The sequence below is a fragment of the Barbus barbus genome, assembly GCF_936440315.1.
Source record: "Barbus barbus genome assembly, chromosome: 10".
Lineage (NCBI taxonomy): Eukaryota > Metazoa > Chordata > Actinopteri > Cypriniformes > Cyprinidae > Barbus > Barbus barbus.
In genome coordinates this window covers 32,476,847-32,504,826 of record NC_136738.1, presented here as the reverse complement: position 1 = coordinate 32,504,826, position 27,980 = coordinate 32,476,847, and the positions used below count along the sequence as shown (strand labels likewise).

At 40.3% G+C, this 27,980-nt stretch overlaps 1 protein-coding gene across 1 annotated transcript; it reads left to right on the top strand.

Moving 5' to 3' along the window:
• Positions 1–216: 216 nt before the first annotated feature.
• LOC306876266 (uncharacterized protein) lies at positions 217–24,633 on the top strand. The gene is made up of 8 exons (XM_079427293.1): positions 217–338; positions 6,003–10,089; positions 10,679–10,769; positions 10,904–11,509; positions 13,158–13,225; positions 15,133–15,241; positions 15,437–15,495; positions 16,274–24,633. Exons 2-8 carry the CDS (start codon positions 6,010–6,012, stop codon positions 21,149–21,151), a joined length of 9,891 nt encoding a protein of 3,296 aa, XP_079283419.1. The 5' UTR covers positions 217–338; positions 6,003–6,009; the 3' UTR covers positions 21,152–24,633.
• Positions 24,634–27,980: the final 3,347 nt, after the last annotated feature.

The window sequence follows — 27,980 nt, the reverse complement described above, 5'->3', positions numbered from 1 at the left end:
TCTTGCAACTGTGTGTTTGCTATAGTATTGATTTTCCTCCTAGTGGTGTTTTTTTAATGCTATATATCTGACAGATCTGGTCAGACAAAGATGTGCAGACTGTTGAAATAATCTGCACATCTCTGTGTGACCAAATATTTTATATGTAAAATAAATGGCATGAAGGATCTTTACAAAAAGTAAATGTTGCATCACAGAAAACACTTTCACTTTCTCATACATCATGTGACTTCCAAGAACAGTTATTCAGGCTTATAAAAGGGTCTGCAGAGAACATTCAGGCATTTTTGGATCTGGACTTGGACAGATGACAAACATACAAATAGATCAACACTCAGGTTTGAATTCAATTGCTTACTTTGTTTTTTTTTAAACTACAATGATATCACTGAAATGTTTGCTCATATCTATTGCTGTTTTTACATTGAGGAAGGTTTGTTGCAAAAGCTTACAATCAGCGCAAGCAAGGGTGATTTTAAACTTTGAACTAAATATACCAAAAAGACAAGTAAAATGTTTGTAATAAACAATAGTAAATGAACAAAATACAAGTACTAGCATAAATAAATACAACAAACTGTCTCTCAGAGAGTGTACCCAATGTGTATACTGGATCCTATATTTAGAGAGAGAGAGAAGATGCGGTACTGCTGAATCACTCAAACTGTGGAATTAAATCTCACAGAAAGTTTTAAAATTAATGATTGTGTTATAGAAGCTTAATACTATCATTAAACCTTTAGCACAATGGTTCCCAAACCTGGTGCTTTGGATTTATTGCAGTTTTTTATCCAACTTGCATGATGATAAACAGACCAAATTTTGAAATACTGCACATTGTGAATTGCATAACAGACATAAAAAGTAATTAGTGTAAAAGTAAAGTGTCTTATGTTATGGATGATGACTTTAGTGAAGTGAAGTGACATACTGCCAAGTATGGTGACCCATACTCGGAATTCGTGCTCTGCATTTAACCCATCCAACGTACACACACACAGCAGTGAACACACACACACACAGCAGTGAACACACACACACACACAGCAGTGAACACACACACACACACACAGCAGTGAACACACACACACACAGCAGTGAACACACACACAGCAGTGAACACACACCCGGAGCAGTGGGCAGCCATTTTATGCTGCGGCGCCCGGGGAGCAGTTGGGGGTTCGGTGTCTTGCTCAAGGGCACCTCAGTCGTGGTATTGAGGGTGGAGAGAGCGCTGGACATTCACTCCCCCCACCTACAATCCCTGCCGGCCCGAGACTCGAACCCACAACCTTTGGATTACGAGTCCGACTCTCTAACCATTAGGCCACGACTTCCCCCTTTATGCTGTACAACGTCCCCCTTTATGCTGTACAACTAATCATTCTGCTAGTATCACTAGTTTCTGGATATCACGTGATTTACTTGAATAAGAGAGCAAGCTTCCGTTATCTTTGCAAACTAAAATACTGTTGAACTGTCTACAGTACATCCCTCCAAGACCAGAAATGAGTGTGTCAGATTTGGGAGAAATAAAAAATGTGCTGTTTTGGGGGCTCTGGGACCAGGGGTGGGAGCAATATAGCAGGGAAATAATTCATTAAATTCAATGCTTCAGGTTTTGCCTGGTTCTGTTCATTTCTGGTGTTTTACTTTGCAATACTTGGAGAAAGATGTTAGGTAACACTTTAGAATACTGTTTCTTACTTACTGCATAACTAATGAGGAATTATTGAAGAACTAACAGGTAATTATTCATTAACACTTAACTCACTACTGTTAACTACTAAGGAAGATGTGTTAACTAATCAGTATGTAATACAATTGTATGATTGTGTTAAGTAACAGTTAGCTAATCAATAACTAATGTATTCTGTCATACCTCCTGAAGAACGCCTCGGTTACGTACGTAACCCTCGTTCCGTGATGGAGGGAACGGAAACATTATGTCGTGACGACATTAGGGGATTCACCTTGGAGCCCGAATCACCTCTGATAAGAGAAAACGCCAATGAAATTGGCTAGTGGATTTTCATACCTGAGCCACTCCCCGTGCATACGGGTATAAAAGGGCGACAGGTGCATCCACTCATCAGGTTTTCCGCTGAGGAGCCGAGAACATGTCCCTGGCAACCAGCGATGATTCAAGATTGTGGCAAGGGGACATAACGTCTCCGTTCCCTCCATCAGGGAACAAGGGTTACGTACGTAACCAAGACGTTCCCTCTTTGTCGGTCACTACGAGTTATATCCAGTGGGACAACCTCTGCTTGGAGACAGCCTTCCCTTTCTGCTGACCTCCATGGCAGACAAAGAGCTGCTCAGAGCTTCTGAAGCTCCGGATGCGGTCCACGTATATGCGCAGCAACGGGACACAGCAACGTCAAGGCTGGGTCTGCTTCCTCCGAGGGCAGTGCTTGCAGGTTCACCACCTGATTGCGGAAGGGCGTGGTGGGAACTTTAGGCATGTATCCAGGCCTGGGTCTCAGGACAACGTGAAAGTAAGCAGGCCCGAACACAAGGCACTCTTCGCTTACCGAAAATGCTTGGAGGTCCCCAACCCTCTTGATGGAAGTGAGCGCGGTTAGGAGCAGACAGGAACTTCAGCTCGACTGAGTCCAGCGGCTCAAAGGGACCCTTCTGAAGTCCAGCGGGGACGATAGAGAGATCCCAGGAGGGCACCAAGGGTGAACTAGGAGGATTTAACCTCCTGGCACCCCTCAGGAACCTCACAATGAGATCGTGCTTTCCGAGGGACCGGCCGTCCAATGCATCGTGATGGGCCGCAATAGCAGCCACATACACTTTCAAGGTGGAGGGTGACAGCCTATGCTCCAACCTGATCATCTCAGTGAGAAAAACACCAAGTCGCGAACAGACTCCACTTCAGTGCGCAGGCCTGCCTCGATGGGGGAACGATGGTGTCTACCACAGCCTTTGGCAGGCCACTCAAGTCTACCGCGTCCCATCCAGGAGCCACACGTGGAGGTTCCACAGACCTTAACGTGGGTGCCACATGGTGCCGAGCCCCTGAGAAAGGAGGTCCTTCCTAAGAGGAATGCGCCAAGGAGGGGCTGTCACGAGGAGCATGAGTTCCGGAAACCAGGTCCAGGTGTGCCAATACGGCACAACCAATTAGACCAGCTCCTCGTCCTCCCTGACCTTGCACAGTGTCTGTGTGATCAGGCTCACTTAAACGCATACTTGCGTAGAGCCCGAGGCCAGCTGTGAGCCAGTGCATCCGTGCCGAAGGGGCCTCGGTCAGGGAGTAGTACAGCTGGCAGTGGGAGGACTCACGGAAAGCGAACAGGTCTACCTGAGCTTCCCTGAATCGACTCCAAATCAGCCGGATCGTCTCAGAATGGAGTTGCCACTCTACGGGGAACGTGAGCTGCCGTGACAGCACGTCGGCTGCATGATTGAGCTCACCCGGAATGTGGATGGCGCGCAGCGACTTGAGCTGTGTCTGACTCCAGAGGAGGAGATGGTGGGCGAGTTGTGACATGCGGCGTGTTGCCCGTACGGACCAACAGCCGCAGTGTTGCCCGTACGGACCAAGACGTGCTTGCCTAACAGCAGTGGCCGGAACTGCCGCAAGGCTAGGTTCACTGCCAGCAGCTCTAGGCAGTTGATGTGCCAAAGCAGTCGAGGCCCCGTCCAGAGCCCCAAGGCTGCCTGCCCATTGCATGTAGCACCCCAACCCGTGCTGGAGGCATCTGTTGTGACAACAACATGCCGGGACACTTGTTCTAAGGGCACGCCGGCCCGTGAGTGTAACAAGTGTAACATATGTCTCATATGAAGCAACTCGAGCGGCGTGACTGCGGCTACGGATGCCATATGCCCCAGGAGCCTATGAAACAGTTTCAGCGTAACCACCGTCCTGCCTCTGAAGGAACTCAGGCAGTTCAGCACTGATTGGGCGCCGTTCGTCCATGAGGTGCACCGTCATACTCACTGAGTCTAACTCCACACTGAGAAAAGAGATTCTCTGCACAGGGGAGAGCTTGCTCTTTTCCCAGTTGACCCGAAGCCCCAACTGGCTGAGATGCTGGAGTACCAGGTCTCTGTGACCGCACAACTGTTCTGGAGACCGGGCTAGAATGAGCCATTCGTCAAGATAGTTGAGGATCCTGACGCCCACTTCCCGTAGCGGGGTAAGGGCGGCCTCCGCGATCTTCGTGAAGACACGGGGGGGCAGGGAGAGCCTGAAGGGGAGGACCCTGTACTGCCATGCCTGACCCTCAAATGCAAACCGTAGGAATGGTCTGTGTCGAGGAAGGATTGAGACATGAAAGTAAGCGTCCTTCGGGTCGATCACTGCAAACCAATCCCGGGGCTGGATGCATTTGATAATGCGCTTCTGCATCAACATCTTGAATGGAAGCTTGTGCAGGGCCCGATTCAAGACTCGCGGATCCAGGATTGGTCGAAGGCCACCGCCTTTCTTGGGTACAAATGAAGTAGGGGCTGTAAAACCCCTGCCTCATCTAGCCTGGAGGGACTGGCTGGATTGCATCATTTGCCAGGAGGAAAGCAATCTCCTAGCGCAAGACAGGTGCATCCCCGACTGCCACCGAAGTCTCAAGAACAGCACTGAACCGGGGAGGTCGCCTGGCGAACTGAATCGCGTAGCCTAGTCGAATTGTGCCAATGAGACCAGAGCGGACAATCGCCCCTGAACATGAGCCTCATATCATCATCCCCTCTGCTCACCCTCAGCTCACCATCTGTGGTGTGGGCTTGCCGCTGGTCTGCCCATCTCCAGCCTGGAGTCGTCAGCCTGTCTGCCACCATGGCTCCTCCCTCCGTCGGACCCCCCTGATCCGCCCTGGAGACCTCCTTTGTCCCGGTCCTGTATTGACCGCCCCAAACTTCTAACATTACTCCCCCCTCCCGGAAGGCGCGTCTCGCGCCGCAACAGTTCTACCGGGGAGGGGGGAGTAATGTTAGAAGTTTGGACTTTAGTTTTGTATTTTTCTGTTTTTTCTATCTGTTCCTGGGTTTCCTTATTTGGTTTTGGTTCTCAGCTTGTTGATTAATCTGCCTCATTAGGTCATTATTAGTTAATCCGCGTCACCTGTGTTTTGCCTTAGTTCCAGCCTATTTAAAGTCTCCGTTCTGTTCAGTTGGTGTCGGTTATTGTTTATGTTACACGTTTCTATTTCTGTGTTATTAAAGCCATTCGTTTTGGATATTCCTGCCTGCCCTTGTCTTGTCTGTCTACCTGGAGAGAACGTAACAGTATGACAGAATATATTAGTTATTGATTAGCTAACTGTTACTTAACACAATCATAAAATTGTTTTACATACTGATTAGTTAACACATCTTCCTTAATAGTTAACAGTAGTGAGTTAAGTGTTAATGAATAATTACCTGTTAGTTCTTCGAAAATTCCTTATTAGTTATGCAGTAAGTAAGAAACAGTATTCTAAAGTGTTACCGGATGTTTGTCAAAGATTGCTTAAAGAAGTTGTGGCAAGCTCAAAAATGACCACGCGAAAGATGAGCAAGGTGTGGATTTATTTTGAATTAGAAGGAAACTGAAAAGTTTTGTGTAAACTGTGTAATGTCAAATTGGCTTACAATAACTACTGGAGCGATATTCAATACAGGCACATAGGCGTTAGCTTCCAGGCTAGCCAAAGGCAGTAATATGTCAATCACGCCATTCACTACAGCCCGCCACTGCTGCAATCCCATCCGTGCTGAAAACATAACTGATCTGATCTCAGATTTTTATTTTATTTTACTAACCATCTTTTGGGGGTTACTTGTTTTTAGACTAGTTGCATACGCAACTTCCATTTAATCAACAGTTAAATTAGTTGTAGAGCACATCCCTAGTGTGTGTGTGTTTATTGTTCATTGGCATGGTATTGCACTTATTTCAGTTACAAATATTTAACTAGGTTTATTTATTCTATCAACATCTGATTTGTAAATACATGTTATGTTGTTGAAGACCTGACCTGTATAGCATTTACTTTTCTCTCCAGTGATATAATGATGGATCCAAATCCAGATGATGTCCTCCCTGGTGAAGATGAAGCGAACAGCACAGATGACTTCAACCAGACTCAACTCAATCAGAACAATTTAGAAGTTCCAACTGAATCTAAACAAAATGAGTTTGCAGAGGGTCCTGTCCTCGACGATAAAGAAACCTGTGTTAAAGTTAAAAAGGAAGTCAGTGAAGAAACATTTGATATAGAGCAAACCTCAGTTCCTGTCACATCACAAGAGCAAACACCTAAATCTGAGATAATCACAGACCACAGTATTCAAGCAAATATGTCAGGAGGAGAAAATCAGGCAGACAATGAACACAAGGTAAACATATCATCATTTGGGGGTGAAAATCCAGATGATGTCCTCCCTGGTGAAGATGAAGCGAACAGCACAGATGACTTCAACCAGACTCAATTCAATCAGAACAATTTAGAAGTTTCAACTGAATCTAAACAAAATGAGTTTGCAGAGGGTCCTGTCCTCGACGATAAAGAAACCTGTGTTAAAGTTAAAAAGGAAGTCAGTGAAGAAACATTTGATATAGAGCAAACCTCAGTTCCTGTCACATCACAAGAGCAAACACCTAAATCTGAGATAATCACAGACCACAGTATTCAAGCAAATATGTCAGGAGTAGAAAATCAGGCAGACAATGAACACAAGGTAAACATATCATCATTTGGGGGTGAAAATCCAGATGATGTCCTCCCTGGTGAAGATGAAGCGAACAGCACAGATGACTTCAACCAGACTCAACTCAATCAGAACAATTTAGAAGTTCCAACTGAATCTAAACAAAATGAGTTTGCAGAGGGTCCTGTCCTCGACGATAAAGAAACCTGTGTTAAAGTTAAAAAGGAAGTCAGTGAAGAAACATGTGATATAGAGCAAACCTCAGTTCCTGTCACATCACAAGAGCAAACACCTAAATCTGAGATAATCACAGACCACAGTATTCAAGCAAATACGTCAGGAGGAGAAAATCAGGCAGACAATGAACACAAGGTAAACATATCATTTGGGGGTGAAAATCCAGATGATGTCCTCCCTGGTGAAGATGAAGCGAACAGCACAGATGACTTCAACCAGACTCAATTCAATCAGAACAATTTAGAAGTTCCAACTGAATCTAAACAAAATGAGTTTGCAGAGGGTCCTGTCCTCGACGATAAAGAAACCTGTGTTAAAGTTAAAAAGGAAGTCAGTGAAGAAACATTTGATATAGAGCAAACCTCAGTTCCTGTCACATCACAAGAGCAAACACCTAAATCTGAGATAATCACAGACCACAGTATTCAAGCAAATATGTCAGGAGGAGAAAATCAGGCAGACAATGAACACAAGGTAAACATATCATCATTTGGGGGTGAAAATCCAGATGATGTCCTCCCTGGTGAAGATGAAGCGAACAGCACAGATGACTTCAACCAGACTCAACTCAATCAGAACAATTTAGAAGTTCCAACTGAATCTAAACAAAATGAGTTTGCAGAGGGTCCTGTCCTCGACGATAAAGAAACCTGTGTTAAAGTTAAAAAGGAAGTCAGTGAAGAAACATTTGATATAGAGCAAACCTCAGTTCCTGTCACATCACAAGAGCAAACACCTAAATCTGAGATAATCACAGACCACAGTATTCAAGCAAATACGTCAGGAGGAGAAAATCAGGCAGACAATGAACACAAGGTAAACATATCATTTGGGGGTGAAAATCCAGATGATGTCCTCCCTGGTGAAGATGAAGCGAACAGCACAGATGACTTCAACCAGACTCAACTCAATCAGAACAATTTAGAAGTTCCAACTGAATCTAAACAAAATGAGTTTGCAGAGGGTCCTGTCCTCGACGATAAAGAAACCTGTGTTAAAGTTAAAAAGGAAGTCGGTGAAGAAACATTTGATATAGAGCAAACCTCAGTTCCTGTCACATCACAAGAGCAAACACCTAAATCTGAGATAATCACAGACCACAGTATTCAAGCAAATATGTCAGGAGGAGAAAATCAGGCAGACAATGAACACAAGGTAAACATATCATCATTTGGGGGTGAAAATCCAGATGATGTCCTCCCTGGTGAAGATGAAGCGAACAGCACAGATGACTTCAACCAGACTCAACTCAATCAGAACAATTTAGAAGTTCCAACTGAATCTAAACAAAATGAGTTTGCAGAGGGTCCTGTCCTCGACGATAAAGAAACCTGTGTTAAAGTTAAAAAGGAAGTCAGTGAAGAAACATTTGATATAGAGCAAACCTCAGTTCCTGTCACATCACAAGAGCAAACACCTAAATCTGAGATAATCACAGACCACAGTATTCAAGCAAATATGTCAGGAGGAGAAAATCAGGCAGACAATGAACACAAGGTAAACATATCATCATTTGGGGGTGAAAATCCAGATGATGTCCTCCCTGGTGAAGATGAAGCGAACAGCACAGATGACTTCAACCAGACTCAACTCAATCAGAACAATTTAGAAGTTTCAACTGAATCTAAACAAAATGAGTTTGCAGAGGGTCCTGTCCTCGACGATAAAGAAACCTGTGTTAAAGTTAAAAAGGAAGTCAGTGAAGAAACATGTGATATAGAGCAAACCTCAGTTCCTGTCACATCACAAGAGCAAACACCTAAATCTGAGATAATCACAGACCACAGTATTCAAGCAAATACGTCAGGAGGAGAAAATCAGGCAGACAATGAACACAAGGTAAACATATCATCATTTGGGGGTGAAAATCCAGATGATGTCCTCCCTGGTGAAGATGAAGCGAACAGCACAGATGACTTCAACCAGACTCAATTCAATCAGAACAATTTAGAAGTTCCAACTGAATCTAAACAAAATGAGTTTGCAGAGGGTCCTGTCCTCGACGATAAAGAAACCTGTGTTAAAGTTAAAAAGGAAGTCAGTGAAGAAACATTTGATATAGAGCAAACCTCAGTTCCTGTCACATCACAAGAGCAAACACCTAAATCTGAGATAATCACAGACCACAGTATTCAAGCAAATATGTCAGGAGTAGAAAATCAGGCAGACAATGAACACAAGGTAAACATATCATCATTTGGGGGTGAAAATCCAGATGATGTCCTCCCTGGTGAAGATGAAGCGAACAGCACAGATGACTTCAACCAGACTCAATTCAATCAGAACAATTTAGAAGTTTCAACTGAATCTAAACAAAATGAGTTTGCAGAGGGTCCTGTCCTCGACGATAAAGAAACCTGTGTTAAAGTTAAAAAGGAAGTCAGTGAAGAAACATTTGATATAGAGCAAACCTCAGTTCCTGTCACATCACAAGAGCAAACACCTAAATCTGAGATAATCACAGACCACAGTATTCAAGCAAATACGTCAGGAGGAGAAAATCAGGCAGACAATGAACACAAGGTAAACATATCATTTGGGGGTGAAAATCCAGATGATGTCCTCCCTGGTGAAGATGAAGCGAACAGCACAGATGACTTCAACCAGACTCAATTCAATCAGAACAATTTAGAAGTTCCAACTGAATCTAAACAAAATGAGTTTGCAGAGGGTCCTGTCCTCGACGATAAAGAAACCTGTGTTAAAGTTAAAAAGGAAGTCGGTGAAGAAACATTTGATATAGAGCAAACCTCAGTTCCTGTCACATCACAAGAGCAAACACCTAAATCTGAGATAATCACAGACCACAGTATTCAAGCAAATATGTCAGGAGGAGAAAATCAGGCAGACAATGAACACAAGGTAAACATATCATCATTTGGGGGTGAAAATCCAGATGATGTCCTCCCTGGTGAAGATGAAGCGAACAGCACAGATGACTTCAACCAGACTCAACTCAATCAGAACAATTTAGAAGTTCCAACTGAATCTAAACAAAATGAGTTTGCAGAGGGTCCTGTCCTCGACGATAAAGAAACCTGTGTTAAAGTTAAAAAGGAAGTCAGTGAAGAAACATTTGATATAGAGCAAACCTCAGTTCCTGTCACATCACAAGAGCAAACACCTAAATCTGAGATAATCACAGACCACAGTATTCAAGCAAATATGTCAGGAGGAGAAAATCAGGCAGACAATGAACACAAGGTAAACATATCATCATTTGGGGGTGAAAATCGGGATGGTTAGAATTTGGTATAAACAACACAAACCCATGATTTACGGGTTTCAGTGCTAGTATAACAGTGGAAAGCATTTTAGTGCATTAAAATAAATGCAAAAAAGTTCTGTTAGCATTTACTCACCCTCATGTCATTGCAAACCTGTATGAGTTTTCTTCTGTGGAAGACAAAAGGAGATACAATAAAAGTCTATGGGGTCCAATGTTGTCTGGACGTGTACAACATTTTTTTTTAATTTCTTCTTTTTTGAGCTCCACAGAAGAAAGTTATTCATACAGGATTGGATCAAAAGAGAGTCATTGAACATGGTCATCCCTTTAATAAATCTGCAGCATTTTAATGATCCTATCATGTCACAATATACTGGAATCCAAGGAATGTTTCCAGAACTTTTTTGAATTTATGCTATAAATAATGCATGCCATTCTGAGGGCTTAAAGGGTTTACCTAATAAAGTAGCCATTGCGTGAACTCACACACTTACAAGAACTTAGATCAAGAAAAGATTTAAACTTGAAATCAATATTACATATATATTTTTTTTTTCTCAACAGTCAGTAGAAGAGAAAAACAACTCCAAGCCTATTAGCCATGACTCAACCTTCAAGACGCCTGAACCATCTGACTCATCACACAGCGACATGAGTAGGAAAACAATATTTACTGCATCCAAGCATTGATGAGAAAAATCATTAAATTATCAAATTTGTTCTTCTGTTCTGATTAATTAAGATATATTTCAGATGAATTTGAGAGTAATTCTTTGATGTTTATTCTAGATCCCAATCTGTCTGTTGTGTTATTTGGAAGCTCTTTGGCAGTCCAGTTTGGACATGAAAACATCGTACTAGGAGAAATACAACCAAACATTGAAACTGTAGCAATATCCAGGATTGTTTCTTCACAGAGGAAGCTATCAGACTGCCACGTCTCTGTGATAAACATGATTGACTTACATGAGACTGAACTTTACCTGGACTCTGTGGATCATCTCATTGGTCAACTCCTGGATGAAAATGAAATCCATGCCTTCATCTTTGTTTTGCGACTGGGTCAGTTAACAGATGCTGATAAGATGGGTCTGGAATGGCTTCAGAGAGCGTTTGGTGATAAAGTTCTTCAGTTTGTGCTGATTCTCTTCACCTATGAGAGAGAAGAAGAGTGTGACTCTATAATAGATGATCTGAAGAAAAATCCTGTTCTGGAGCAGCTGCTGGAGAAATGTGGAGGAAGATATATAACCTGCAACAAGATGATGAACAGCCAATCAGAGATGAGAGACCTGATGGACAAGATTAAGCGTCTGTTTAATGAGAATCAACAACAGTTTTATACCGGAGAGAGACGAGAGAGAGAACAGCTGCAAAAGAGTGAATGTGAAAGTGGTGAGAGAAACAGATTCTTCATTGATATTTCCCATCTTTAGTCCAGACTGTAATTAATATTTGTTTGGTAGAAGTTTGTTGATAGAGGCCTTGATGATAAATTGATTCAAATGTAAAGTAGTTGAATATCTCCGGTTTCAGCAACTGATAACAGAAGATCATTATTATTATTATTATGAGTAAACATAACCAAGAGTAAGTAACAGATACTGACAGGTTAAAAAAATTGTCAACCCCCCCAAACTCCAAAGAGGAGTAATCACATATATTGAAATTAAGACAAAATAAAAAATTTGAAAAAAACAAAAACACAGTCAAAATAGTCAAAGATGAGTATATCGGCCTTCAGAACCAAAGCAGTGTGTCTGAGAATTCTTTCTATAAAAAATCCCTGTTAGATATGAATATTAAAGGTACAGTGCATCCGGAAAGTATTCACAGCGCTTCACTTTTCCCACATTATGTTATGTTACACCCTTAATCCAAAATGGATTAAATTCATTATTTTCCTCAAAATTCTACAAAAAATACCCCATAATGACAATGCGAAAGAAGCTTGTTTGAAATCTTTGCACATTTATAAAAAAATTAAAATAAATGTAAAAAATAATCATATGTACATGTACTCGCAGCCTTTGCCATGACACTCAAAATTGAGCTCAGGTGCATCCTGTTTCCACTGATTATCCTTGAGATGTTTCTACAACTTTATTGGAGTCCACCTGTGGTAAATTGAGTTGATTGGATATGATTTGGAAAGTCACACACGTCTATATAAGGTCCCACAGTTAAGAATCCATTTCAGAGCACAAACCAAGCCATGAAGTCTAAGGAATTGTCTGTAAACCGCTAAGACAGGATTGTATCAAGGCAGTGATCTGGGGACGGGTACAGAAACATTTCTGCAGCATTGAAGGTCTCAATGAGCACAGTGAACTCCATCCGTTAATGTAAGAAGTTTGGTACTACCAGAACTCTTCCTAAAGTGGGCCGTCCAGCCAAACTGAGTAATCAGGGGAGAAGGGCCTTAGTCAGGGAGGTGGCCAAGAACCTGATGGTCACACTCCAGCATTTCTCTGTGGAGAGAGGAGAACCGTCCAGAAAAACAACCTTCTCTGTGGCAGAGCATGTGAGCAGAGCGGTGTGACGCTCCGCTCAATATTCTGCTTTGTGGGTGTGCGCTCCGCTCAGTCACTCACGGCCCTTTTACTGAGGAAGCATGGCTGGATAATTTCATGTTCATAATCACCGTGGAGTGCTCAATTGTAAATCTGAATGTGAATATACTTCAGAGATATTTTACTCATAAGAATTTCTAGGGGTATCAATAATTGTCCAACCTGTATTTGAGAAAAACATTTATTTCCTAATGATATTTTCCCCCATTTTCTATTGTTTTAGTGAAAGGTTAGATTTTAGTGATTTAAAAATAAAAACTCAAAAAGGATTAATAATGCAGGTTTATTTTCAGAGCCTTCTTTGGTCATATTTACCAAGTATTTATCAATAATTCTGACCACAACTGTATGTTATGCTACCTACATGGAATACATTTATGACAGATAATAACTGCTATCAAATAGAAAAAAAGATATTCTAAATGCCTTAAAGCATTCTTGCCAATTATGTATTTCTCATGTTTGAAAAGCTGAAGCTCAGATCATCAGAGGAAGCACTGAGTCCACCACATCAGCAGAGACAGAACAACAACACATGGTAAGAGTTGTGCAAATTCTGATTAGCATTTGTTTCTTGAGATTTCATTGTTGTTCCAGTTGTTTTCATGTCAAAACGGATTACATGTTTAATTCATGTGTTATTTGTGAAAATGTTTTGTCTGTCTGAATTTTCAGTGTAGAAGTGGCATTAGAGGTAATGCTAACATAACCACTAACGTATGCTACGTTAGTGGTTAAGTTAAAACTAGCATACTAACCCATTAGCATTCTACACTATTTAGCACAGGACAACAAATGCAGAAACTTCCAGATCAGAGAGGTATTTCTTGGGAATGGTGCTGAATATCAAAAATCTGTTCATGTCCTGATTTTGGACAAAATTTGTTGTAGTGAAAAATCAGTTTTTCATTTACTTCAATATGGTGGACAGGTGCATTGTTGGAAAATGACAAATAAAATCTCATCAGAACTGGCATAAACCAAGGAACATAATGTAACAGAGAAAACAAAATTTGGACTAAGATGTTTAAAGTATATAAGCATTTTATTTATTTTTGAGGGTTTGTTTTTTTTCCCCGAAAATCTTATCTCTGTAACACTATGTGGTAGGACATACTGTTAACGATCACCAGGGCCGATTGGGCAACTGTATAATCATTGTGGGTTTATGCATGTGAAAGGGATTTATTCTAATAAAGTAACACGCAAATGACATTAATAATCACTGGATAAAGATCTACTGTTATTAGTGTACACTCGCAATGAAAACAAAACAGATTTTATATATATGACATGTAGTAACACTTAGTATTTTCACATCTAGGTGGAAAAAAATTGTAATCTGAACTACAGTCTGTCCAAAATAAATTAAAAGAAACTGAGCATAGTAGATTTTTTTTATTTTCTTTTTTTTTTCCCTGTTGTACCGAAACCGAGGTACGTACCGAACCGTGACATCTGTGTACCGTGCCACCCCTACTATTTACACTAAGTGCAAATAGCGATGAATGTTAAAATAACAAGATTTCTGCTTTTTATACTACTTATTGCAATTATCTGCACCTCAGTATTGTAGTACACTATAAAACAGTATGCAATAATGTATTGAGTGTAAATTATAGTTTTAATTCAAATTAGGCTAATAAATGGATGCCACCTAATTGGGACAATAAAGCCCTCCCTACACCTACCCAATACTTTATTTTCAACTTTTTGATTATTTCCTTCATTTTTATTGAAAATAAATGCCTTTCTGATGTGATATGAGATTTGAAAAGGGAGAAAAAAAGTTTGGCAAAAGGCAGGGTTCAAACTTTGGTCGATCGCATCAAAAAGCATGCGCCTTACCATCAACACCACTGAAACTGATGTTCAACAATCATCTATTTGTAGTGTTGGCTATCCCAATCACACGTTGGTGGGCGGAGTTAGTGTAAATAGCCTTTGCCAACAAGGCGGGCTATTTGCACTTAGTGTAAATAGACACTCCGTAAAAATAAATGTATATTATAAGAAAATGAAAGTGTTTTTTCACCTTGCATGCATGTCAACCTGTTGTTGGGGGACACCCAAAACCAAAATATGAACCTAGGTTAGGTTAGGTGGATTGGATATGCCTGTGTGTGTGAGTTGTCAAAAAGGGCAGTCAGTGTAACCTGTAGAGGCCAAATCAAATGTGAGTGTGCAGAAATGGACCTTGTACGTCTGCACATTTGCAGGTATAGGTTTATAAAATCATTCTAAAAGAGTTTGTGCTTTGAAAGTGAATTTTGCATAGTAGCTCATTATTTGACCCACATCAACCTTACGTAGCCCAGCTTGTCCCCATTATTAACCTGTTATGGTGCCTATTGAGTGACCAGTATCCACCCAACTGGGCAAACCCATGAAATTAAACTGTGCTGTGTTGGAAGAAGATCCTTATAATTAATACATTTTCTTCAGGGTAATGAACAGACTTTAGAAGAAATCAACAACTCCAAACCTGATGGTCAAGCAGATTTAATGGAAACGCCTGAAGTGTGTGACTCTGATTCATCAGTCGGCTGGATGGGTAAGAAAACAACAATATTGTTTATAGCTCCGTGTAGTACATGCTGATCCACCTGAAAGCAGATGATGGAGATTTACTAGTGGAATTAACTGCTCTACATCCATCTAATAAATGTTTGAGAAAAAACTATCATATAGAGTAAAATTCTATGGTTTGAGAAATATTATTGCTGTTTAATTGTTTCTTTTGTTTCAGAACATGGACCTACAAAAAATGAACAAACGGGAGAGACCACCACAAGTGAAACGCACATGGTAAGATCTGAGTTATTTGCATATTTGTTAGCTGACTAGTATTTGCTGTTTGTTAGTTACATCCTCTACCTCTTATTATTTTTAAGTGTAAAACTTGTTTTATTTACACTTATGGCATTCATCTGACATTCTTTTCCTGAACAACATATAAAAATAGTTCACATTTTGAGTGAGACTGCCACGGTCCTCAGATGCAATGGGTTCAAATGGCAAAGGGGGTGGTCTTACAGGCATCTGTCAGGCAGTTTTGTTGGAGTAGGATTGTAAACAATCTACACTCAAATAAGATAAAACTGATCTGGCTGATCAAGTTTTATCAGGGTAACTTGAAATTTACAGTCAGCTTTTCCAGAAATGTAGCTCTTCTAGGAGCAGGGTTATGTACCCATGTTAAGGAATAACTGCACATTAGATACTTAATTATTGAAATAAGCCTGGAGTCAGTTGTGTTGCTTACACCATTTCAAAATATAAATTTTTGGAACTATCCATTTTGTTGTAGCACAGCATCTAAAGACTTCAGAAAAAAAGAAAACTCCCAAAACATCTACACATAAATTTAATGATATACAGTACGTTTTACCAAAATTGTGAAAATAAAATTACAAATGCTGTTACTAGGCAGCCATGCAACCTATTAATCTCAAAATTACGCCTGAAATGTTTGGTGAGTATTCACCATAAGAATAAAACGTTACAGCTGTTTAAATTGAGAAACACTAATAATGAGCCAGAACTTGCACATAAAGTCACATTTTTATTTTATTTTTTTTCACAGGGAACTAAAGAAGAGCTTAGAACAGACAAAAACAAACCTGATAAACATGAAGAAAAAGAAATGCTTATGGATTCAAATTCACTCTTTAACAAACTTCATCTTGAAGGCAGGCCTAAACTGAGAGCTGCAGATGCTCTTCAGATAACCAAATATTCATTCCAGTCCTGTGAGCCTTGTGCTGAAGAAGAGCTGATTCAGACTTTTACACACAAACTACTGATGATGAACTACAGAGCAAGATGCATTAAAACCAAAGAGACAAATGAACAAGACACACAACAAGACAACAAATTCTCATCTGGAGCTGAGTTTGATATCTTTAATGAAGAGCCTTTGTCTAACAAAGTAACAAGTCAGTCTCAGCGAATTCACCCGATGGATGTTCAGATGGCTGTGTTTCATCATGCTGATGGTTTGCTGAAGCAGCTGATGGTCACTAAACTGTCCCAGTGTCAGTACGCTCTGCCTCTGCTTGTTCCTGATCCATTCACACAACAGATTGAGTTTCCTCTCTGGACATTCAGACAAATAAACAAGAGTTGGAAGACCACAAACACCAACAATGAAACCATCGGTCAAACTCAGCCAATCTACAAGGCAGAAACTCCAATGGTGTTTTTCTTCAGGTTTGGCTCGGTGTCTTCATCCAAGTCTCAGCTGATAAACAGTCTGATCAATGAGAAACACAACACGTTCTTCCACAGAAACTGTCCAGGCAGCAGCAGAACCCGAGTCCTGATGGATGGAGTGGTGGAGATCGCCTGGTTCTGCCCATCTGGAACCGATCATGATAAATTCACTGAGTGTGTAGCATTCTGTAATCTACACAGTAATGCAGGAGATCATGAGAAACAGCTGCAGATCCTCACTGAAATGAGCTCAGTCAATGTTGTTGTTCTGCCAAAACTGGACCGGAATGACAGGCATGCTGCAAAGATACAAAACTTGTCTAAGAACAGAAAACCACTCATTTGTCTTTTGACTGAGGATGACTCTACTCTCAGGGAGGCATGTCAAGGAATATACAAGATTGGTTTGAAAGATAGAAATCAGTCAGATGTATCCGAAGAACTCAGAAGAGCTATAAATTACAGTCTCTCAGAATCAACTTCTAAATTCAGACTTGAAGATGTGTCCAAACACTCAGACCTCAGAGTAGATGAGGAAGATGATGAAGACTGCAGGAGAGGAAGGGAAGCAGCACAACAGATGATGAGTTTACTGAAGAAGAAAGATCTGAGTGAAATCAAAGAGTCATTTCTGCCTCATCAGGGGAAACTGTGGCATCAGTGGAGTCAGAAGAACAAAGAACTACATCGACCTCGAGGTGATAATACAGAAAAGGAAATAAGTGACAAACAAACAGAAATAAAGAAAATCCGTCAACAACAGCATAAATCTTACATCAGTGAATTTATGAAGGTCTTTATTAAACAAATAAACACACATGCTGACAACCAGTTTTTCCTCAAATGGATCAGAATTCTCCTGGATGAATATACATCAACTGATCTTGATGCTGTACATCACAAATATGATGAAAAGTGGTCAAAAGTCTTAAATCTGAAAGGGAATCATAATAAATCTAATCAACTCAAGGCTGAACAATCAGAACTTGAGAGAATATCTAAGGAACTTCAAGCTGCAGCCTTTGGTTTGGAGCACATCATGAGGGAGATCGGTCAGATCTATGAATCATGTTCATCTGTGAAGAACAACAAGAAAGGCCTGCAGGTTCACTTCTCTTCTCTCCCGAGTCTCGCAGCAGAGATGATGATCTCTGGATTTCCACTGGAGCTGATGGATGGAGATGCTGCTCATGTTTCTCTGGTCTGGATCTCTGCTGTTCTAGATCAACTCATCCAGAAACTGGGAGACCAGAGAGTCTTTGTGCTGTCGGTTTTAGGGATTCAGAGCTCTGGGAAATCCACCATGCTGAATGCCATGTTTGGACTGCAGTTTGCTGTCGGTGCTGGTAGGTGCACCAGAGGAGCTTTCATGCAGCTGATCAAAGTGTCAGATGAGATGAAAACACAGATGAAGTTTGACTATATTCTGGTTGTTGATACTGAGGGTCTTCGTGCTCTAGATCTGGTTGGAAGATCAACAAGACATCATGACAATGAATTGGCCACATTTGTTGTAGGTCTCGGAAATCTGACATTGATCAACATCTTTGGAGAAAACCTTGCTGAGATGCAGGATGTTCTTCAGATTGTTGTTCAGGCCTTCATGAGGATGAAGAAAGTCAGACTGAATCCCAGATGTGTATTTGTGCATCAAAACGTTTCAGAAGTCACAGCTGGAGAGAAAAATATGGAGGGAAGGAGACGACTGCAGGAGAAATTGGATGAGATGACAAAACTTGCCGCTAAAGGTGAAGACTCTATTGCAGAGCATTTCACTGATGTCATTAAATTTGATGTACAGAATGATGTGAAGTATTTTGATCAGCTCTGGGAGGGCAGCCCACCCATGGCACCACCAAACCCAAATTACTGTGAGAATATTCAAGAACTGAAAAACACTGTTGTCTCAAAAGCCTCTAAGTCTAACGGTGTTACACTGTCACAATTTAAAGGACGTATTAATGATCTGTGGAATGCACTGCTGAATGAAAACTTTGTGTTCAGCTTCAGAAACATTCTTGAGATTTCAGTGTACAGAAGCCTAGAAATCAAATACAATGACTGGACCTGGCAACTCAGAAATGCCATGCTGAAAATAGAAGAGAAATTCCATAACCGAATTGCCAATGGAAAATATGAGGTGGAACAAAAAGACCTGTTGGCCGACATGAATCAGACAAAAGAAGCAGTACAAAAATCATTTGTGTCATATTTTGAGGAGGACAGAGACAGAGACATTCTGAATCAGTGGAGAGGTAGATTTGAGACCAAAATTATAGAACTGCATGACAACCTCATAGAGAGAGCAGAGAGAACATTGGGTGAAGTGTTTCAACAGAAAAAAGCAAGAGAGAAGCTGGATGGTAAAAAGACAGAGTATGAAAACAAGCTTTTCAGTCGGAGCAAGGAACTCGCTCTGCGATTTAATACAGAAACAGCTGAACATGAGCTGAAGAAAGAGTTTGATTCTGTTTGGAGCACATGGATCAATGAACTGATCAATACCACTACTCGAGTGAAAGACATCGACATTTGGGAGGATGTCAGAAAAATCCTGTCAGAAAACTATGAATTGACTCTACTGCAAGAGAGGCAACATGGGACAAACTATAAACGGATAGACTGCCTGCCTGATTATTCAGATTATATTATACAGAAAAAAAGTGTACAGCTTTCTGATCAGGACCAGTCCCCTAACTGTGCAGATGCAAGCTCTGAGACCCAGAAAGAAACGTCTGTCATGCAAAAATCACGAACATATGTCTTGTCATTTTTCAAGTCACTTAACCCTTTCAGTAATAGAACTGTAAAGGAAAATCAGCATAAGCCTCAATCTCGAAACAATACTCTGGTGCAGAAAAGTGAAGATCAAGATTCAGTAAGGGTTCTGATCAGAAATATAACTGAGCAGACCGGCAAAATACTTGAACAGGCACAAACAGCACAACATGGCTATCACAATAGCTATATTCAAGAAATGACAGCATGTGTTCAAAAACACATCAATGAATACCAAAGTGAGAACAAGACATTTAGATTAAAGAAAGAGTTCCCTGTGGATCTTTGTCTGCATGTGTGTGAGCTTGCACATGACAAATTTACCATACTTCACAACAAGTTCAAGAATGCAAATGATCCAAAAATTTATCTTGAGAGGCAGAAACCTCAATATTACAGCGTTTTCAAGAATTACTGCAGAGGAGCAACAACAACAAATATATTTGGTGAATTCATTTGCAGCAAACTTGAATCTTCCATCTTGCAAGCAGTTTACAACGAAACTGCTATTGACTTGGCAGACCTGATGAAGTGTGATGTACCAGCATTCAATGGAAACAGATCACAAGTGGAAAAATACATTCTGAAATCCCTTGCAGAAGAGGAGAACTTTCAACAGTACATTAAATATATTCATAACCCCAGAGAGCACTTCAAACATTTTATTATGTGTGAAGTCAATAAGTTCATCATTCAACAGCACCAAACGGTCCTTACTACATTCAGAAATAATCTCACACTCACAGCAAAGTCTGTGAAAGCAGCAGTGCTAAAGTCAATAGAAGAGGTCAAGAGAAACAAAGGAGATGCCATGATGTGGCAGAAAAGCTTCATTGAAACCTTGTCAGATGAACTGAAATTAACAGGAAATTCATGCTCTGACCTCAGTACAGTCACAGACTTTGATTTTCTTAAGGATGTTTTACTTAAAAATCTAGAGAAAATTATTAAAAAGCTACAGGGTGGTTTTAAAAGCATTAATAGCATAAAAATGGAAAAGTGCAGAAAGAAACCTGATGAGATTCTCATTGAGCAGTTCTGTCAGTGCTGTTGGATTCAGTGTCCATTCTGTAAAGCCATCTGCACCGGTACCATGGAAAACCATCCTGGAGATCACAGTGTTACTTTCCATCGTGTTACTGGGTTAACTGGGATGAAGTTCAGAGATACAACATTCTTGACTGTGGGCATTTGCACGTCAGCCGTGGCAAGTGATGGATCTTTTTATCCAGATTCCTCAGATAAAACGGTCACCTTTAGAAAATACAGAGAAGGAGGAGATAGGTTTGCAGACTGGAGCATTACTACTGACGTCTCTGAGCTGCCATACTGGAAGTGGTTTGTGTGCAGATTCCAGAAGGATCTAGAAGACTACTACAAAAACACATTTGAAGAGTGTGGCAAGATTCCGGAAACATGGAGAGAGCACTCAAAAGATGAAGCGATACAGAGTTTAGATGATTACATCTAAACAACTAAAACAAGCCTTTGTCCAGATGAAACAAAATACAAGATTGAAGTAAACTTTTATAAATAATAAAATGTAGAGACAAACAGATTCAGGTTTATTGGATATACCAGGGGTATAAAAATCTGTTCTGGATGACTCTCTCATTGAACACACCTGATTCATCAGCTCATTAATAGAGACTGCAAGACCCGAATTGGGTGTGTCTGATAATTCTGGCCACAGACTTGAAGATTTTAAGCCTGATTTTAAGACCGTTTTGGGTTACATTTTATTTTGATAGTCCACTTTAGACATTCTAGTAAATATAAGTAACTTTGTAACTACATGTCAACTAACTCTCAGAGTAGACTGTTAGGGTAGGTTTAGGGTTAGTAGAATAAGTTGACATACTTGCAAAGTTTCTTATATGTTGTATGTTGTGGACCCATCAAAATAAAGTGTTAGAAGTTATTAAGCAGACAGTCTACTAATACTCTAATGACTGCTAGATGACATGTAGTTGCAAAGTTACTTACTGTTAGTAGAATGTCTAAAGTGGACTATCGAAATAAAATGTTACCCCGATTTGCACCCCCGAACGATCGGGAGGTGTGGCCCAATTCTAGGCTAGTTGCAAACAATTTTTGTGCAAAAAATCCTCTATTTTGTGGTGTCATTACAATTATTTATCTGCGCCTGATCGAGACGGAGTGTCCCTGATCTCAAATCGTAAATATCAAACATGTTTGATATTTACGACTCTTGATCAATCTGCCTCTGACTTGATACCTGTGATAGCCAATGCGAACGAGCAAGTGTCACCTACCAGATATAAGCTTGGCATCCACAAACATGCCACGAAAGAAGAGCACTTAGAAATATCATCAATATTCTTTTTTTCTATTTAGTTTTTCACTGTAAAACAGAATGCGCGCCAGGAAAGCCAGATGAATCCTTTGATTGTTCTCCATTTGTTTTTATTATGTAGTCACATTTGATCTTGTGAGTCTCCGTGAGATCTCGTGTCACTGTGAAATAGTTCATACAGTCAACAAGTGTGTGGACTCATGGTCTGGTCGAATCATGTAGTTTGTGCAGATTATAAGCATACAAGGTTATAAGGCTGACAAATTGGTTGAAACTCTCTTCATGTCTGTGGTCTCCCATGGTATTAAAATTGGTTAATATTGGAAAATAGTCTAGTGTGTCCCTGGCCTTAGGGAGACATTCAAAATGGGAATGCTGGGGGCCCCAGGTCTGGTTTGAAAAATCCTGGTATATACATTGTGTACCACATGCATTTTTGTATATCCCTGCCCTAGAGTGTGCTACCATACAATATCTTGGGTTAAGATAGTAAATGTTGTTACCTTTTGAAGGGGAATGAGATGCTGCTTCATATGATGACACTTTGGGGAACTCCTTCAGCGTGACTGCATCTGAAGCACGTATGCAATTAGTCCGATCCTGATTGGTGGTGACGGTGTAATGTGGAAGATACAAATGGAAGCCCGCATGACCATAATGCCAGCTTTTGATAGGCTGAAGAAAGCCACTAGCACAATATGGAAAAGGGACACAGCATCGCATTCCCTTCCCAGGGAACAATGGTTAAAGTCATAACCCAAGACATTTCCTTTCAAGGGAATTAGTGCTGTATCATATGATTACACTTGAATGAAATACCCACTCCACCACACTGACATACTGCCCTGTCCTGATGTAAAACTGTTCAAGCACAGCTCTAGATGAGTGCTGTAGCTGTAGATAGCAGGTCCAGTCTATAAAACCTTATGACAATGGTCTTGTTGCCATACTTAATCCCATACTTCAGGTGGAATGGGCACGTACTGGCAGAGATGAGGACAGACAGTGTGCCTCGAGGCCAAGAAATTGCCTCCGGAATCCACCTGCGACTGTTAGTTTGGTCGCCGGACAGCCCTCTTTTGGGCCCGAAGCATACCAACAACTGGTCAGTTGTTTTCACAGACCATTTGTACAAAAGTAGATGTAGCTTCTCTTGGTCTGCCATCACAGGAGGAGGATAAAGATCTGTAAGATCAATGGTCTGAAGAGTAGTTATCTGAGTCACCAGCCTCATCCTCATAATGCCACAAAGAAATCAAATTACCAACTGACACTTTCCTAGAGGTCCACCACGTGGTATGTGGAACTGGTTGTCACAGATTTTAAGTGTGGACAGGAAAACAACCGTAGAATAATAGTCTTGAAGGAACTCCAGCTCTGAAGCCACTGGGCAGTTAACTGGGTCCACCTGACAGCAAAACTGAGACACTTCAATGGCAAAAAGATTCCTCATGGGGGAGCTCTAGAGTTGAGATTCATCACCACAACTTCAGTTGAGAGACCTGTATTTAGGAACTCATCCCCCGCAAGGGTCAGCCCCCTCTCTCTAGAGCTCCCTGGAGCAAAGCAATTGGGAAAAACATAAAGGAGCACCAAAGCAGACTGTGGGTTGTCTCTTGTGACACCAACAGATTTGGGTATAGTCTCCATACCCCAGGCCTCAGCCCCTACCTTGACAGCGTGTCTAACCCCAAACTCTGGTCCCCAGAGATCGCTCTGAGTGAGAGCAATTTGCCCTGGGACCACAGAAGGACCTGATGCATTAGTCTTCACAATTCACTCAGTGATGACTTATGTGGGAGACCTCCAACATAGTGTCTGTTTATACTAGAACATGATAGCCACTGAGATCTGGGAAGAAATGCCTTAAGGCTAGAAGCACAGAAATCATCCCCAGGCAATTTATGTGACGAGAGATGATGCCCTCTACACAGACCTCTTGTAAAGCAGCCTTCCATGACCACTCTCCAGCCTGTGAGGGATTTGTCCATGGTCACTATCTTCTACTGACAGAATGCTCCCAACAAAGGGCTCTCAGACAGGAATGCAGAATCATGCGGAACGTATAGCCTAGTGGTTACCGCCCTGACAGATATAGTGCAACTGCACTAATTCTAAATTCAAATCCTGACTCAAGGTTCTTTGCCATTCCCCACTCCCCACTCTTTCATGTCAATCTCTACTGTCTTATCCAAAAAATAAATGTACTTTACTTTGCTTAAATATATTTTATGAATATTTTTTAACTGTTTGCTGAAAATGATAATTGTAACAATGCATTGAAAGTATACTTTCAAAGTACATTATTGAATAACCTGAAGTTGTAGTGTTTTAAGTTGTGCTAAAACATTAGCCACATTTAAATCCAGACTCAAAATCCATCTGTTTAGCTGTGCATTTGTTGAATGAGCGCTGTGCTATGTCCGAACTGACTGCACTGCATTTTATGTAATCATTTTCTTTTCTTAAATCTTTTAAATTCATTTTAAATCAATTTCTATATCATTTTAAAAATTCCTTGTCTTTATTAGTTTTAATTCCCTCTTTTTATTGCTGTGATTTATTCTTTTTTAATGTATATTTCATTTTCTTTTATGTAAACCACGGTGTATGAAATGTGCTATATAAATAAACTTGCCTTGTCACATTTTTGAGTAATTTTTAAGTTTACTTCTTCATGCTTGGACTTCACTTCATTACTTGGACATACATTGCTTTCAGAAAGTAATAGAACAAATAACTAAAGCAAATAAACAAAGCGAATGCATTATAAAGTGTACAGTCAAGTAAACACTGTCTATATTGCCAAAAACTGACGTTCACTCACTCTGCATTAATATTATATCACTGCATTATTATAACATCATATTGTAATTTTTATGGAGAAATAAAGCTGAAAAACAACAATTGGCATTGCTATCTGTATAAAGCTGCAGAAGTAGTTCCCTGGGAATCAGTTTTTTAGTCTCTTTAATATTGTTTGGAAGTGGAATGACATACAGTTTGTCCTTAGACCTAATTACACATTTCCATTTGAGTGATTGTGGATGGAAAGCAAATACATTATGAAACACTATATAAATGTTCAGAATATATTTAGCTGAACATCTCTAAAAAAAAAAAAATTCTACACGCAAGTTCTTCAGCTAAAACCCAGAATCTGTTTGTGGTGGATGCAGAAGATGCCCCATCCTCACACTTGAAAGCCACCAGGGTTATAATTTCACAGAATGTTCCAGCACTTACTGTACAACAGATCTGTGTCTCTTTTTAAGAGTCATGTTATTACAGGAATGATAAAGAACACTGCTCACTTAAGAAGAAGAAAAAATTATATATATATATATATATATATATATATATATATATATATATATAATATTATTAACCATGGTTTTATTACAGTAACCACAGTTTACCACAGCATTTGTAGTAAAACTGTAGTAACCACGAATTTACCATGGTAATAATAATAATAATAATAATAATACATTTTAGTACATACTGTATGTAACACCATTTTTCATGAGGTACCCTCAAAGGTTACCTTTGTAACTTATCTATACCCTTAAAGCATGCATACTTGTATAATATGCTCCCTTTTAGGAGTATAGGTGCACCTTTGAGATTACTGCCCCAGTAAAGGGCTAAAATACAGTTTTAGTATATTTAATTTCTGACAGTGTAAACCAAAAAAAGATCTGTGAAATGTTTTTTAAAAAACATGGCTTTAAAATCTAATAAGTTAGTATAATTACTGATTATATTATTTTCATAATTTAAAAGATCATTTTAGTTTACTGTTATTGGTTTTGGTATCGATATCGATGATACTGGGCTTGAAAATATCGGTATCAGATGAAAATAAAATAAAAGGTATCGCCCATCCCTAACTGCGGTTACTGAAACTATGCCTTCTTTCTTTGCGTGAACATTTGGGCAGCATTACGAAAATATTTCCACATCTTGACGTCAAGATGTGGGGGCGTGTTTAAATGAGTCTTTATTTTATAAAAGCACAATGTTTTGTTTTCATTGTGAGTGTACTCAAATAAAAGCAGACCTTTATATAGTGATGCATTATTAAGACCATACTGTATGTGTTTAAAGTTGATTCTGCTGGTATAAGGAAACAGTTGAAGTGATCACGTACACACACACACACACACATCAGTTCCAGAATTGCAAAAGTTGGTACTTTATCACAATAAAATACAAACATCAGCGCACTCACCTCTGTGTCACTGCTGGAACGTGTTCAGTCGATGTGAGAGACGCGCTCAGAATCAGCACATGGTCACTGTCTGGGGGGCTTTGTTTTCAACTCACAGCATTCGCTGTTCTTCTGTTGGCGGTTATCAAACAGCGTTGCATTACTACCGTGCGCTTCTTACTACTACGTTTAGCTTTCTTCACGAGGACACTCCCCCTACGCAGCCGCACTCCGGGTGGGTTAAAAGACCCGCGTGACATAACCATTAACCCGTTTCTGTTTTGGCCGTTGTTGTTATTATCATTATACAATTTCGATAGGGCTGTGGTTACAACGTCACTTGCTATATTTCTTGTGGCAGCGTTTAGATGCGGTTTTGCAATACTAAAACCTCTTTTCAACAGAGGTAGAGCAGTTCTGAAAAGCGCTTTGAAAATCCCTCCTATACTGGCACCATACATAACAGGCCCGCCGACATAGCCGGGTAACCCGTTACCCGCCTGGTTTCGATTGTAAGCGGTCCATAGTCCTGTAGTTTTGTTAAAAACAAAAACTAGCTATTTCACAGGTCTGAAGTGGAGTTTAGCCACAACTTTACCGTAAGTGAAACGGACGTGTTTGTTCTGATCGTCTTTGACTTCGATGCAAATGTAATATTAGATTATTCACAGGTGCGTAATGCGGCTTATCAAATCTTTAACTGACAATGTCGTTAGACGCGCCCTCTATATGTACAGTTCTCAGTAGCGGCACATGCGAATCGCCGACTGATTGATATGCGATCATGTCTGTGTATATATACATGCTATAAAAGGCTCTTGTTATGTCGGCCTGATGCGGGGCGTACGTCACGACAGGCGCATCATCAGATTGTTCTTTGCGAGGAAGCGTAACGTACAACCCGCCTTCACCCATCATGTATATTTTCACAAATGATGCTTATGACAGCCTCGTTGTTACTTTAAGGGATTCTGTATGTCCAAGATGTCCCGTTCTCGCAACCATGATGACAATTTAATTGGCCACCCCCACCATTTATCGAGACAGAACACCTCTCTCCCTCTCTTAAACACATCCGCTTCGTTTCTCCTTGCCTGTTTTTATTGTTCAGCAGACCCGCCCATGCGTATTTACTGAAAACATCTATACAAGTCAGTAAAAATGTTATATTAGAATTTTCTTTCGAATAAGCAGACATGTCAACCAGGTCTGCTTGAAACTGTGCGTCTTTCCCGTACACCACCACCCTATTGCGCTTGTATTTGACAGGTGCGGTTCTGTGTAATGCATACGCATCCTGAGCAGCTAACCAATCCGTCACTTCTTTATCCTTCAGAGCTATCCCGTATTCCTGTAACAGACCGCGTTTTAACCGAGCTTTACCTCCCACAGGTCCAGGATCTGAAGGTTTGTAGTACACTTTTTTTCATTAATTCAGACATCTTACTCCGGTGTTTTTTCAGAAAATAATGCCGATGCTGTTAGTGTCAAGGGTTTTTATTTACAATGGATGTAGAAGTGATAGTCAAGTATTAAATATGATTGGTTACACAACATCTAGATACTGAAGGAACTTCACACACATTACAATATTTTTCTCAATCATGTATTTAGTTAATAAATCAATAATTTGATACACATATTTCGGACCTTTTCTTGACAACATCATCACACATCGGTTACATAAGTACAAAGACAAAATGTTACCTATTTTAAGACTTTCTTCAGATTCAGGCATGATTTCAGGAATGTTTTAACAGTCGTGCGGGT